This window comes from Cyprinodon tularosa, unplaced genomic scaffold, assembly GCF_016077235.1.
Source record: "Cyprinodon tularosa strain WSP-4 unplaced genomic scaffold, ASM1607723v1 ctg331, whole genome shotgun sequence".
In the NCBI taxonomy this organism is placed as follows: domain Eukaryota; kingdom Metazoa; phylum Chordata; class Actinopteri; order Cyprinodontiformes; family Cyprinodontidae; genus Cyprinodon; species Cyprinodon tularosa.
The window spans coordinates 998,768-1,013,405 of record NW_024039043.1 but is presented as its reverse complement, the minus strand read 5'-3'; the positions used below and the strand labels follow the sequence as shown (position 1 = coordinate 1,013,405).

At 35.7% G+C, this 14,638-nt stretch overlaps 1 protein-coding gene across 1 annotated transcript; it reads right to left on the bottom strand.

Annotated features, from left to right (window-relative positions):
• Positions 1 to 514: 514 nt before the first annotated feature.
• On the bottom strand, positions 515 to 8,340 carry si:ch211-248a14.8. Its single transcript, XM_038293888.1, has 5 exons — positions 8,154 to 8,340; positions 7,028 to 7,079; positions 5,929 to 6,130; positions 3,185 to 3,485; positions 515 to 1,965 (listed from the first exon to the last, which is right to left on the bottom strand). Exons 2-5 carry the CDS (start codon positions 7,051 to 7,053, stop codon positions 1,559 to 1,561), a joined length of 936 nt encoding a protein of 311 aa, XP_038149816.1. The 5' UTR covers positions 7,054 to 7,079; positions 8,154 to 8,340; the 3' UTR covers positions 515 to 1,558.
• Positions 8,341 to 14,638: the final 6,298 nt, after the last annotated feature.

Sequence of the window (14,638 nt, the reverse complement as noted above, 5' to 3'; positions counted from 1 at the left end):
TATGTGTTTAGGTTTATTATATCTGGTTGAACGACGTGTGTGCCCAGTTTCTTCTTCTTTTTTTTTTTTTTTTGGGGGGGGGGTCGGGGTGATGGGGGGGCGTGGAAATTTTATTGTAATCCAAAGGGGGGCCCAGAAGAAAATCTTTGGGAACCACTGCATTAATGTGTGCAGATCTAAGGAAAAAAAGCTCTTAAAAATGTAGAAAGAGCAAATTTGCAGTAACTCATTTCAGCATTCCATACTTCTAATATAATTTATTTTCAGACTTTTGAAATGTCTACCAATTTTTGCCATTCTGCTATGAGCCTTATTAGCTCTTAAGACCTCATCAAAGAGCTCTTCTTATTGCCATTTTCAGCTTTACAGTATTCTGTGCTTATTTGCTTTTGCCTTTAAACATCGGACACAATATTTTAAACTATTATCTTTGCTTGGATTTAAACGTCATTGAATGGCGTATGTAATGCTGCAATCATTTTCTGTGCATCTTCAAATGAAACCGTGGAAGGAATCAACTTTTTAGCGAAGTTAAACTCTCCCCTTTATTGCATTTACACAGTATTAACCCAATTAATGAATTTCTTTCAGTTTTATTAAGCATGCACATTTTACAACAGAAAGGCTTGAACATTGAACAGTTTATTTTAAAACATTCATATGTACATTTAAATAAGCTGCAATGTCTTAAATTATGTCAAAATATATATATTTGTTTTAATGGAGATGATTTTAAGACAACAAAAAGTATCAGTATGATTAATGATAGCAGCTTGCTGGTGCTGTGCCCTTTTATCTGAGCACATTAAAAAACATCTGATTTAAGATTCATTAGCTAAAAGGTTTGAGTTTAAATATTTTTAACACTGATTCCTCTACATTCTGTTTCATCTGAAAGTTTTTCAGAGTCATTCACAGTGAACCTCCTCAGAGGTAAAGTTAAACCTCGTTCAGTGGAGGAAAAAAGTGGGATATTAATCCCTTAAATACTGCACAAATATGTTATTGTTAAACAAGAAAAAAAACACTTTCTAAAGCTATGCGATCAAAAAATAATTAAATAATAATAAAAAAAATTAGTTATATATAGCCTAAAAAAACTCTCTTGCTTTATCTTAATGATGTAAATGATGGAAATATTTATTGACAAACTAAAGCCAATAAAGATCAAAACAATGGTTTAGATTAAAAATCAGCGGTCAGTTTAGATAAATTTAATAATTTAACTTTATGTAATCAAATAATGTGAATGAATCATGTTGCTTTAACAGGTTACAGGTTCTTAGTTTTAGCTCACTTCTACAGGACATCCAATTTTGGGGGGCTTCTAATTTGCGTCCTGTGGTCCTAACAATTTCTTGGTTTTTCTTTCAGTATTAAGTAAAATACCTAAATTTAAATTTGATTTACTTTTTTGACCTGAAGCTAATATTTTGTCATTTTTTCTTCCAATCCCCTTTTCAATCCAATAAAAATATCTAAATACAACTTCAAGACTTGATAGTGGTGATAGCTTATCGACCCTGCAGCATTGGTTTTTCTGTAGTGTTCAGGGAAACTACAGAAACTGAAAAAAAGGTGCTACTATGTACCTCGCCGAGTAAAGCAGCGCAGCGGCAAGTGGGGAGACACAAAGAGCTGAAATTAAGACCAGGAAGTTGAGCACCATTCCTAGCAGGACGATGGCGAGCAGGTAACCGTGGAAGAGCAGATGGCGCCAGGTGCTCAGCCTCAACACTTCCACAGGATTGTCTGGATGCAGAAGCCACAGGAGGCCCAGCACACCAATCTGGTTGACCAGTTGGACATAGTAGATGTCAAAAACAGTGGCTTGGGTGTTGGAAGGCTGGCGGCCCTCTGCCTCAGAAACTTTGGCCAAGCTGATCAGGGAAAGACTCTGAAGAATCAAGGCAAGAGGTGCATACAGGTATTCCAGCGGCTCAACTACAAGATCCCCCTCGGCTGCTGAAGAGAAGAAGAAAAAAAGAGTCTGATAAAAGACAAAGAATTCTCTGTTTTAATTTCACATGACATTTAGTGCTTTGGAAAAGTATTCATAACCCTTGAACATTTTTGCTGTTTGGTCTTTTTGTTCTCCTGTTTTTTTATATGTAATCAGCTTCCTGTGAACTCTAAATAACATTCAGAGGAAGCAGCTGTTTTGAGCAATCACCCAATCAGAGTATGGTAGAACTAAAAGCCTATAAAAACTTGGTCCATCATTGTCCGCTAAGACTAACAGGTCTGTTAAAGTCTTAGATGCAGCTGAGAGGTGCGTGGAGTCTGGAGGAGTTGCAGAAATCCACAGCATAGGTGGAAGAATCGTTTAAAAATGAAGCCATAATCCCACTATTCTAAAAGGGGATTGCTTTTTTTACAGCAATGACAGAGAAGTTCATCAGTAGTGGAATATAAGGTATCCCTATAAGGCACCGTTTTTTTTCCACTTTGGATTATCTTTAAAATTTCTGGAATGTGTATATGTTAGTAAATGTGAATTTCTTTCCTTTTGTGAAGAATATTCTTCTTTAGCTCCATAAAAAAAGGACAAACGGGAAAAACAGGTAGAAGACAAGCAGTGACATAAGCAAAGATGTGCAAGTTCATCACATAACATCTTGCCTCTGCTGAAGAAAAAAGCATCCCCACATTATGATGTCAGCAAACTCCCCTGTTATCATGCTATATTTACAGTAATGTGCAGTTGCCAGATTATATACAGTCTTCCATGTTTTGTAAATAGGTTCATTCTTGTCTCCTCTGAAAAACCAGTGGATCCTAAACTTTTATGAAAGTTTTTACACCTCTGCCAAGGAATCTTTTTGACAGATGTACGAAGAAAAAATAATTGCAGTAAACCATATTGCAATGAAACAATCTCACAAAACTTCCAACCTCAGTGAATTTTAACTGGTTAACTATGTAAAAGATTTCATCACTGGCATCAATATTTATTTTTCCATATTGCTTTTCAGAATTGGTCCTTTATTCAATTTATGTCTAGTATGACCTTCCTAAAATTTCACTAAGCGCCACACTGTGGGAACCACCAGGACAAACCATGTTTATATCTACGTCAATGTGTTTGGCAAACTATAAAATCCTCTTAAACACTATCTGGTTTATGGCTTAGAGCTTCAAGGTGCACGGAATGCTTTGGGAGAAATATGTATAAAAAGTTTACCTTTGCTGACGACAAACATCCCACTCATGATAGAGATCAACACCAATGAGTGGTAAGATGGTGGAGACTTCACCCTCAGGGCAAAACTGAAACCCACGGTGAGCAGAGGCAGCAGAGGTACGGTGAAGAGGAAGAGGCTCGCATACAAGCTGCTGGCTTTGGCCCATGTCACAAGCACAGAGTGAACGCTGCTGCAGATGGAAGGCAGCAGCAGCCTCTCTCCCAGCAATCTGGAGTAAGATTTGAGTGGCACCAAACCGAGGGCATGGAGCAGGTTTATGAAGACAATAGAAACCAAAACCTAAGAAACAGTGTAAACAGAAACAGCACTGTGAGAGGTCAAAGAAAGCAGAAATAGCCTATGTACTACATATGTGACCTACCGGTAATCATTTTAAAGATTTACAGACACCATAAATAATTAACAGCTTACTTCTTAACAGTTATAACAGGCTGTATATCATCTTTGACACAGCGTTTAGTTTTGGCCATGCATTTATACAATAAAGTCACTAAACAAAAAGTAAAATTTCATTCAGTAAACAAATGAGTAAGCAAAAGTTGATGTTATGTTTATGCGCATTTTTTTAGCATACTTTTCTGTTCAAAACACAACAGTGCAACTTGCAAAGATTATAGCTCAAATCATTTACTAAGAAAGTACAGTAAAGCTGTAAAAACAAGCAACAGACCCATCGGTTACCACATGGGTGCTGCTGAGTCAATGTCAATTAATAATTAATTGTAAGGTGAAACATTTTAAATAACAATAGTACATTTTCCAAGAGCTGCCCTAATTAAACAGCCTCTCTCTGAAACTTTGGATGAAATGGTTTCAGAAGGAAAGTGCATTTTAAAAAACACAAGCATGTTTCAATGCATAATAAATGATAGGCTGCTGATGAAAACTGACTCAGTACTTGGAAATGTAATCCTAGACCTCATATAAAGATATAGAAATCTCCCTCTCTTAATGGCGGACTCAGCCGATGATCAACTCCCAGGTGATCAAAGGTCTTAACCCAGACTACGTTAAAGGTTATAAGACACCTATAATATTTGGTGACTAGCCACCAGCAGGATGCCCTGCTGGAGCTCCATTGTGAGGAAAAAATGATGCACAGAAGAAATAACTGGTTGCCAATGAGCATTTGAAAAAAGTAGTGGAAGAGTAAATTTTTTTGAGGACCTCAGAAAGTTTCTCAAACAATTATTTCAAGCAGTACACTTTAAACTATTTAGGGCTCAAGGCACTATTCTACAATGACGCACCAATCAAGTGCATTTTGTAGATAGGAGTACATTAAAATCTTCAAAGGGTTCATGTTCCCTCATTTTAAAGGTGTAAAACAATTAAAATGGGTGATTTATCAAGAAAACAACCTCAGGCACACCCATCATGGTTAGGATCAACAAAATTAATGTTTTACAGTCCTTAGCTCAGTCTCGGGACCTTCAACCAGCAGGGTGAAAAAGAACAATTTATTTCTGCACCTAAATCCAGAGACAGAGATGTACTTTGGAATACAGATAAACCATCCATTGGTAACCTTTCTATGTGCTCAGAAAGGAGGATAACATTGCATCATCATTACTTTATTTGAGTTTTAGTCAGTTCAATACCTAAAATGTCAATCTTAAGGGCTACCTCTGTTATTCCCCGTCGGTCTCATGGTCAACCTTTGAACAGGGTCACATTCTTATGTCAATTCACTACATGGCCATTTGGTTAAACATCTATCAGGTGTTCACCTAAACTTAACACCCCTACCTTAACATTATCTCTGTCCTGTCCTTCAAATCCAACAAACATAGACCAAATGTGGGAAAAGCCCACATACTAGATATTACTCTAGCAATAATAAAGTAGTATGTTAATGATTATTGGTTGAACTATCACAGTTCTTTGCAATAGTAACCAAATGTCTAGAAACTTTCTCCATTTGCTATTACATTTGCAGGCCTTATTGTTTTTGTTAGTTAAGTATGATAAAAAAACATAAAGAACTGCATCATTTTAAAGTGTAAGAAAAATGGATGCATTGTTTCCAGTATTGAGCCAAAATCTGAAAATATTGCACGAGAAACAGATGACAGTTTGAACTATCATCTGAAAGTAGAAAGACTGCAGCACAGCTGAAGTTCTACTAAGACACAGAGGACTCATGGTAACTCTGAGCCTCACAGTGGAGAGTAATATTTTTTTTCTTTTGTCATTAAGGTCTGACAAGTCGTTCAGAGTTTATGGGAAAGTGGGGCAGCTAAATACAGGACAAATATGGAAATAACTGGGTTAAAAGCTGCCAAAGACTTGAGACTTTCGACAGGTCAACAAACAAAGACAGTCAGCCAGGTATGCAAATTAATGATTCAGCTGGATGCATATCTATGTGTTAGCATGGTCCAAAGTTTATACCTGTTCTATACCAAGCTAAAGCTGTTCTATTAAGTCGCAAGTCGTCATTTTCAGTATTTGAAAAATCCTTAAAAGATACATTAAAATTTGGTCTTATAAAAAATACATTGTGCAAGGGATTGTATTTAGGCCAAGTGATGAATATATATATAAAAAAAATGCAAATACCATAAATGTTACTATAGCATAAGCAAATTGTCAGGAAACAAATGACTCTCAAATCAACCAGTATGCAAAATCTTGCATGTTGTGCTCCCCTTATCTGTCACAATGTTCTTCAATTTATAAAAGCACAATCCATGGTTAAAGCCGAGGTGTATTTACCAACCTGGGTAAAGCAGAGGGCAACAGGGAAAGGGTAGCGGTACTGTGGGATGAAAACACCAGCCACGAAGTTCCTCAGTTTGTCAGCTTGGCCATATAAGATGACCACCAAAAGGCAGAAGGTGGGAATGAGGGGCTTCAGAGCATGATTTGATGACAGATTCTTCAGTGCTGTGACATGCCATCCTGTCCTCCATCTGGCTAAGCTGCAAATATTTATATGCAGTGTATATTTTGGTTAGCAACATTAGTAAAAATTAAAAATAAACTTCTTGTACATTCAGGGGTTTGCTTAGATTTTGATAAAACTACCTTTAAACTGTATGACTTTTGGAGTGTGTTTTGGATATTCGTACTCAGGCTCTGTTAAGTTTTAAATTCCTGTGCTGTGCCTTTGTTCAAGGCAGAGCTGATGTACTTTAATTCTACTAAGGTTTGTTGGCCACTTTGTTTATGCAAACCTTTTCATGATCCATTCATTTTCTCAGAAAATGCCTTTATTATAGCCTCTCAAAAACATTTATGTTGTTGTATTTAAGCCAGTTAATAGCTAATTTGAGGGTATCATTAGGTCGATTTGGAAGACCTTTCTTTTTGATAGAGACTATAAAACGTGCCATTTGCTGAAAGAACAACCAACCAAGAGCTAAATTTTAGCCAAAACTATAAAAAAATATAAAAACAAGCATTACAGATGAGAAACCTTTTGTGATTTAAAATATGCTTTTTCTTTAACTCCTCAAGTGGTGCTTCTTAGCACTGGATTTATTTATTTATGTTTTGGCCGGCTTTAGTTCTTTAAAATGCATAAAAATGTGCACTTTTTATTTAGGTACAATCATTTCCTGAGAGCCTGTATTTTTAAAATGAACTAATTATAAAAAAAATTTAAAAAGTGATATCACACAAATAAGTGTTTAATGTGTTGCCTGAACGTACAGCCAGTAACTTGCCTGTATTTGATTTTATATATATATATATATATATATACACACACACATATATATACCTAATTGCTTATAAATTAGCCTATATGTCTTTTTTATATGGTGGATGTACACGTAGTGAAAGTATATGGTGGTGAAAGAAAAGATGATCTTTACCTTTTACGTAAAAGACATACTACCATTCTGTGCCGAGGTTGCTTTCAGATATCTATAGGGAAAAGGCAGAGTGGATCAATGAGGAATGTGCACCATATAATAATCGGAAAGCAATACCGTCACAATGCAGAGGTGGAGCCAGATGGGGGCCAGGGGTGCCCATGGCTCCCATTAGCCAATCATTGGCCATTTTTTCCCTTCTAGTACAGATGTCAAAACATTCATACATTAACAATTACTTGACAACAAAAACACTGTTGTTAATTATGCACATCAATGTGCTAATATTAAAGACAATAAGTACAGAATTCATGCTCTTTTCAGAACTAGATTTTGTGTTATCTGGGGTAAAGAGAAAATGATGCGTCTCTGCAAATGATCTAGGAGTCTTCAGTGAAATCATAGATAACTATTATAGTAAAAACATATTAAATAATAATTTTATGTAGATATTAGTACTTGTAAATGTCAATTTTATACATATTGATTATTGATCAAGGTAGGTAAGTAATGACAATGGAAAAGATGTTCATCCCAGAAATCTAACCTGAAAGAATTGTTTCCACTATACCTTTAATCTAGAAAGCACGGGTGTTGAAATATATTCATCTATTTGTTAGAAAAAGGCTGTAGGAAAGTGTAGTTAGTCTTTATATAGCGAATATGGACATTGTGCTTGTTTTTTTTCCTGTAGGAACAGAGTAGATTGACCCTGAAGTTCTAGCGCCTAAACACTTTCAGGCACCCCTCAGTGTACATTGGTTAAGGCCTGGCCACCCTTATAAAAAATGTTCTAGCTACGCCTCTGTCACAAAGGAACAGCCAAGAAAAACCACCAACTAACAGTTAGATAATTAGAATCAGCTGCTCAGTCTGTTTCTATAGGAACATACTGTCGTTGGCCTGAAGGGCAACATGATAGCTCCAACCATATTGATCATGCAGAGGTGCATTGGTAGAAATAAAAAAGAATAGATAACTCTACAATACAGGAATACTGATATATATCTAAACGTGTTTCTTTCTATGATGTTTAGCGACGTCATGTACAGCCACGTCAATAGAAAATGAAGTAATAAACTATTTAAAAACATAACAAACTGCAAGCGACGCATATTTTACTCACCATCTATATCTCCATCGATAAATTAATAATTCCGTGATTTGGATGCGCCGGTAGATACTATTGATAATAAGGTGATGAAAGTAGAAGCTTTTATCTCCGCTACTGTTTCCGCATCTTGGCACCGGTGAGTCCCTGTGGAGAGCGCCAACCTGCTGCGCTCTAGGCTGCAGGCATTCATCCCAACCCTTTTATCAACAGTCCAGTTGAACTTTGCACCTGCTCTGTTTGTCTGAGCGTAATTAAAGGGGCCATCAGTTGGACCTAATTCAAAAGTCCCCTTCCATAAAAACAGATTAGATGTTTGAGGGGGAAAAAAGAGGAACTGATAATGAGAATATGTTGAGATATTTGCTGACACAAATTTTTACACCGAAAAAAAGTGTCACTGAAAAAAATGCAACTGCTTTTGGCATTTACTTTATTATATTTAGTTACTTTAACACAAATGTTTTATGTCCTACCCTGCTAACATGAAACAGTTGTGTTAAAGTAATTATATATGATTAAGTAAATGCTAAAAACGGTTGAAGTGAATCAATAAAGTTAAATTTTGACATTTTTATCAACAATAATTGATTAAATGAAAAATACAATGTAAATCTTTCATTTGACACCAGTTTGAATCTGTTTGGATCGCTCGTCCTATGATTAGGTTAACACAGATACATGAGGACGACCTGACTGTGTAACATAAAGCTATGGCAAACACATCAGTAACATTAGGGGCCCCCATATTGCAGCAAAGTGCTATAGCAACCAGCTGCAAAGAAATATCAGTTATCTCTGTAGGGGATAAGGGATGTTGGTTGTGGCCACTTCGCTCTGAGTTGACATGAGAAATGTAATAAAGTATTTTTGTTTTGTTTGCTGCAGACTGTCAAAATAAAACTCACTGGAATAGCAGGGGCTTTAATACCTGATTGTATACTATTTATAGGGTACTGTAACGGCATATTGACAGTGAGAATGCATATAAATTAATAATAAGTATCATTCCATACACCTTACTATTTAAGATTCAGCTACTTCACATACATAAGGAAATAAGGAAAATTAAATATGTTTTGTATAATATTCATAACTACACAGATGGTTACAATAGGTACCTATACCAAAAAAATTAACATTAAAGTTTGCTCCACCTTGACATTGACAAAGGAATAAATCGATAACCTCATCTTTAAAAGGCTGCCTTATTCATGAAATAGCTTGTAACTCTCTTAATATGGAAACAGGGATTCAATCTAGATATGCCAAGCCAATAAGCTATGTTTAAAATATTTCTAGTTTCTCCTTTCTTTCTGTTTTTAGCCTGAATGTAGTAAATACTTGCTTTATATGTTATAAGTCACTTTTATTGCATTTTAGTTTGACACATGCAACAGTCAATTGGAAGCCTTCAAAAGAAGGTACAAATAAGCGCTGAAAATTTTAATTAAGTAAACTAGAAAGAAACTTTACAATTACAAAAGGTTTTAAATGGAAAAAGGAAGAAATTATTATGTATCAATAAATAGATTAGCAAAAGCAAACCTTATAAATATGTTACAGAAATTACAAGAAAAAGACCACATTTTTTGTATTTAATAACTTTATATCCTCTATCAATCCTTATTCATACAGTGCTTTGTATACAGAAAATGTGTAACACATTTGCTGTGGTGAAAAAATAACTTGACATAATTTATATAACATAAGGACAAACACACTTAGCAAGCAAACACAAAATTAGGAAGACTAATTGCGCAGAATACGGAACACCAAAAAACATATCCTTTAACAATAGAAACACAAGAATAATAAATATAGATATATTTGTGGTAAGAACAAAAAATATATATATATTCCAAATACATTATAATCAAACAGAGAAGAATGTATTGTATTTGGGATATTTCTTTGTTCTTACAGAGAAGAATATATTATATTCACTAAAATTGTTAATGGATAAAACCGGCTGTTTACGTTGCTCAGTAATTGAGCAGGTTGTCCTGGATGCAGCTGCCCTAGCTTTAATTTCCAACCTTGGAAACTTTCCTGCATGTCTTACTCTTTCATTACCTTCCTTTCTTTAAATTTAAGTACTGTATAAATAAAAGCAACTAGCACAATAAAATCTTTATAAAATTACCAACTATACATATAATTGACTTTAATACATTCATAGGTTTTTTATGTATATATATTTACAGTTATTCTATGTATTCACTATGATGTATTTTGCATCACAATCAAGTCTTTTTCTCACAATTAAATAATTAATGCAATATTTTCCTACATTTCTTTTATTTGTCAACCTTTATGGTATCTGTTTTGTGATATAAAACAAACTCCTTCTCACTACTGGATTAATAAACTAATTTGGCTGTTTACACAAATAACGGCTGATTTATGTCATTTTATCTCTACAACCTTTATTGTTCAATATCAAGGCAAACAGTGGCTGCAGAGAGGGCTACTGTAGCCTCCAAAGTTAAATTAGGTAATAAAAGTTAAAGGGAAATAATTTAAAAAACACATTAGCTATTCAAACAATATACCATGTAAAGGCCCTGTGAGCACAATATAACAAGTTTACTGAACAGTATGTCTGTCAAAGGACAATGGCAGGCAAAGAAAAATGACCAACCAGGATGAGTTTAATTATATTGATTTAGCTGGAATATGGTCATGTAATGGTAAAACATACAGACCCACTGGAAACTAGATTAAGAGATGTTAATGATGTTCAGGCTACAAACCAAAAAATTAGATTTTTGTTTTTGTTAATCACACCCTAACATCGAGGAGCATCTGTAATAGACCCAATGCAGACTATTAATAATTCTTCATCAGAACTATTAGGATAATTTTGTGAGAAACAAAGAAATCTGTCTACTATACAGTCTATTTTCTAAAAGAGCAGAAAAAGAAGATATTTGACTTAGATGCCCAAAGGGCTGCCTGTGTAATTATGTTTTTAATCCTTAGAAAAAAAATATTTATGCTGTAGCTAGTCCCTTTACTATTTCTCCTCTGCCTTATTGTGGGAATACACATTTTAATAAAATGACCTGACATCCTGCTTGGGTGACTATAAAGTAAATGTACTTAAAAATGGGTGGTACATCTTTATTGTTATATCTATTAGACATTGTAAAAGGAGCTCTATAAAATGCAATGCAAGTATATTATATATAGCACAAATCTAGAACAAGATAATTAAATAAGCCTTACAAAAAAAAAGCACCAGGGCTTTGTGCCAAAGCTTTTGAAATAGACAATCATTGCCCTACTCATCAAATATGTGATCGGTGCACTACTAACCCTTGATGCCTATTCTAAAGGATGTGGCTTATATCAACACCAGATCCTGGAAAGCAGGGGGTAGATCCTCCTTTCAGATATCCACCAAGTCTCAACGATGGCATCTAGTGGTGGCTGAATGAAAAGAGTGAAAGCAGTTTTAAAAAAAATAAAATCAAGATAATTGCTAAATATCTTTTTTTTTTTATAATGAAATGTGCAAAACCAACTCAACAGTAAATACAACTTTAATGGTTTAAAAAGAGACTGTAAAAAGAACTAAATGAATCTTCATCTGGCTCCATTCATCAGAGCAATAATGGCTTTCAGTTTACATTTTTAGAACAGTTTTGCTGGTGATCGGTGATAAAACATGAGATTGAGTACGATGATGATAATCTGCAGCTTGGAGGCTGTGTCAGTATTTTATCTGTGATCCTTTGTACCAGCTCTCTGCTAACACAAAAGATTTCAGACAGCTTGTCCCTGTGGCTGCCTTCTCTCGTTGTTGATTACACAGGAAACAGACTTTGACTTTGAACCCAAGTTGTAGGATTTGCAAGCAAATATGAGACTTATACTAAATTCTTCCCTGTGCTGTGCGGAATAAGAGGATGATTTCAAGCTGGAGGAGCTATGTTGGGGTCTTCATGACATCACAGGGAGAACTGAACCATGAAGCAGGATTACTGACTTAGCAAGACAACTTCAGGTTTAATCCTGACTTTCCAGCACCACAAAGCTGGATTCATTGTTAGAAAGGCTATTGAACTTAAAAACAAAATGTGTTCTTTACAAATTAAATAGTTTTCAAAAATATATATATTTTTTCTTTTTGACAAACCAACTTTTTACCAATTTTTTCTTATATAATGTCTTTATACACCCCTGGCATTCACTTGTTTCTTGTATAAATTATATATAAGCTAAAAAATAAAAAGATCAGAGAGGAAATTGTGAGAAGATCCTTTGGATCATGGTGACAAATACTTATATGAGTGATAAAGGTTTTCATGGGCTTCTGGACTCCAGAACCTGGAGCTGTGTGTGACCTGCAGGAGTGTGGCCCTCACTGTATCACAGACTCTATGTATGGCTATGGGATATTACCAAACCCAGCTTGGGTATTCAGTATCTCTCGAGGCCACTTGCACCATATAAGAGAGGGATTTCTATGCTATTGCAGGCAAGTCAATACCTGGATTTCTGTGAAATTTCATATTCACCGCATTATGAAAATGAGGCTGTTAGATATACAATTTGGCCAGTATTCTATTCTTTTGTTGTTTGAATATGATGAGAAGGGTAGATGTTACACTGAAACTGCCTCGATGGGGGATTAATGGAAAAATAGAGGGTAGGAAATAATAAAACAATGCTGTAACCCTACAAAAAAAAAAATAAGGATGATTTCACACAGATAAACCACTTCTAGTAATATGATGCAATTGTGACATCAGCTTCCAGCTTTATTGAAGTCCATACATTCTCTGACTTGGGAGCTGGTTCGGAGCTCGTCTGCCTGGTTGTGTGTTTCCTGGATGGGGTCCTCTGTGGAGCTTGTTGACAGTTACCTTTTGTATCTTTGCTCCCTTCTGTATCCCTGCTTCTGTCTCTTTGAACCCCAGTCGCCCTCAGCAGATGCCTGCTCACACAGAGCCTGGTTCTGCTGGAGGGTTCTTCCTGTTAAACGTGAGTTTTTCCTCTCCACTGTCGCTGCAAGCATGCTTGGTGTCAGGGATTGCATTTGAGTCAATGAGTTGATGCAATCAACTGGTTTTCCTAGATAGAAACCTTTGAATTAATCGGAATTTATGATCTGGTCGAGTTGTCTCTGTAAAGTGCCTTGAGATGACATGTGTTGTGAATTGAAATAAAGTCCAACAAACCTGATGGAATGATTTTTTTTATTTTTTTTTCCTGCTCCGGTGTCCTCTTCACTTTTGGTGAGGGCTACATCTGGGGGATCAGATTCAGTTAATATGCAGCACAGTGATTGGGAGACATTGCTGTGTCCTTAAACATTGACACAGTCAGCAATCCTGTGCTACACTATTTGTCACCTTTTTGCATCTTATTTCTCTAAGATGCGTTTTTGTTCCTCACAGGAGAAAAAAATAGTACTCTTCCTTCTACGCTCATTATTGTGACTGGTCTATTACCTTTAACCCGCCCCTTCATATGTGAGCATTCACAGATTTGTTATCAGTTATAGCTAATTTGAGTTGGCGAGTTAAGCTCCCAGAGATCCTCCAGTTGCACATACTGTCTGCAAACACAGGGTTTTTTCAGTCTGTGGTGCTGTGCATCATTCATATTTCATATTCCATTCCATGTTTGTATTTATCTCATGGCACACCATCCTTCTACTCTAATAGCAACATGCTACAATATAACAGTGTAACCAAAGTGTGAAATGTTATTAGATTACTGATTTTTTTAAATAAGCGAATTATTACTATTACTTGTTTTATTCAACCAGGTTAGTAAGTGACACATTTGGCATTCTACTTTTAATGGTATCTACCTCCACCCACATTTCAGCAGTGTTTGGTTTATCCTCTTTTCAGACCTGTATGATAACCTGTTGTCTTTGCCGTTCTCACTACCTTGCCACCAATGACCAACTTCCTTCCCCCTGCAGATGCACAAAGACCAGTTTACTGAACTATGCAGGATTTTATTTCCCAATGGTATACAGGTTTGGAATGGGCAAGGAGCTGGTTGTGTGTGAGAATAGGTGGAACAAGGGATAAGCAATCCAAACAAACAGGATAGTCCCTAAACCAACAGCAAGCCCCAGGGAAAAATTCCCTCACAAGTCAGTCTAATGAGTAGAATATCTTGTGCAAGTAAGATCTTGATGGTAATTATGCAGAAAAACTAATTGATTATCAACATGTTGCATGCACATCATTGTATTTAGACAGTAAAAACTTTTTTGGTAATATAAGTACATTATTAATCAAACTGTGGTGCCTTGTGTTAATTGGAGGATACCTATGAATCTAGTGCTGTTTTGGTTCTCTGAACAACCTTGGTAATTTCTCCATGTGGAGCATAATAGGGAGGGTGCTGACTCAGTAACCATGAGAGCTCCGGTGTTAGGGGAAAGCAGGAAACTGTGAATTATGAATATATAATCTTTGCTATGAGAGAGAAAATATAGAAAGCTCCTGCAAACACCTTTACAAGAGCCC

Bases quoted from the DNA above. Each gene is read 5' to 3' on its own strand.
- si:ch211-248a14.8 (XM_038293888.1), bottom strand. From the start codon at position 7,053: ATGGTAGTATGTCTTTTACGTAAAAG. The intron at 6,131-7,027 runs GTAAAGATCATC...AAATATTTGCAG, and splicing joins GTATGTCTTTTACGTAAAAG to CTTAGCCAGATGGAGGACAG. The intron at 1,966-3,184 runs GTAAACTTTTTA...TCTTCTCTTCAG, and splicing joins GATGTTTGTCGTCAGCAAAG to CAGCCGAGGGGGATCTTGTA.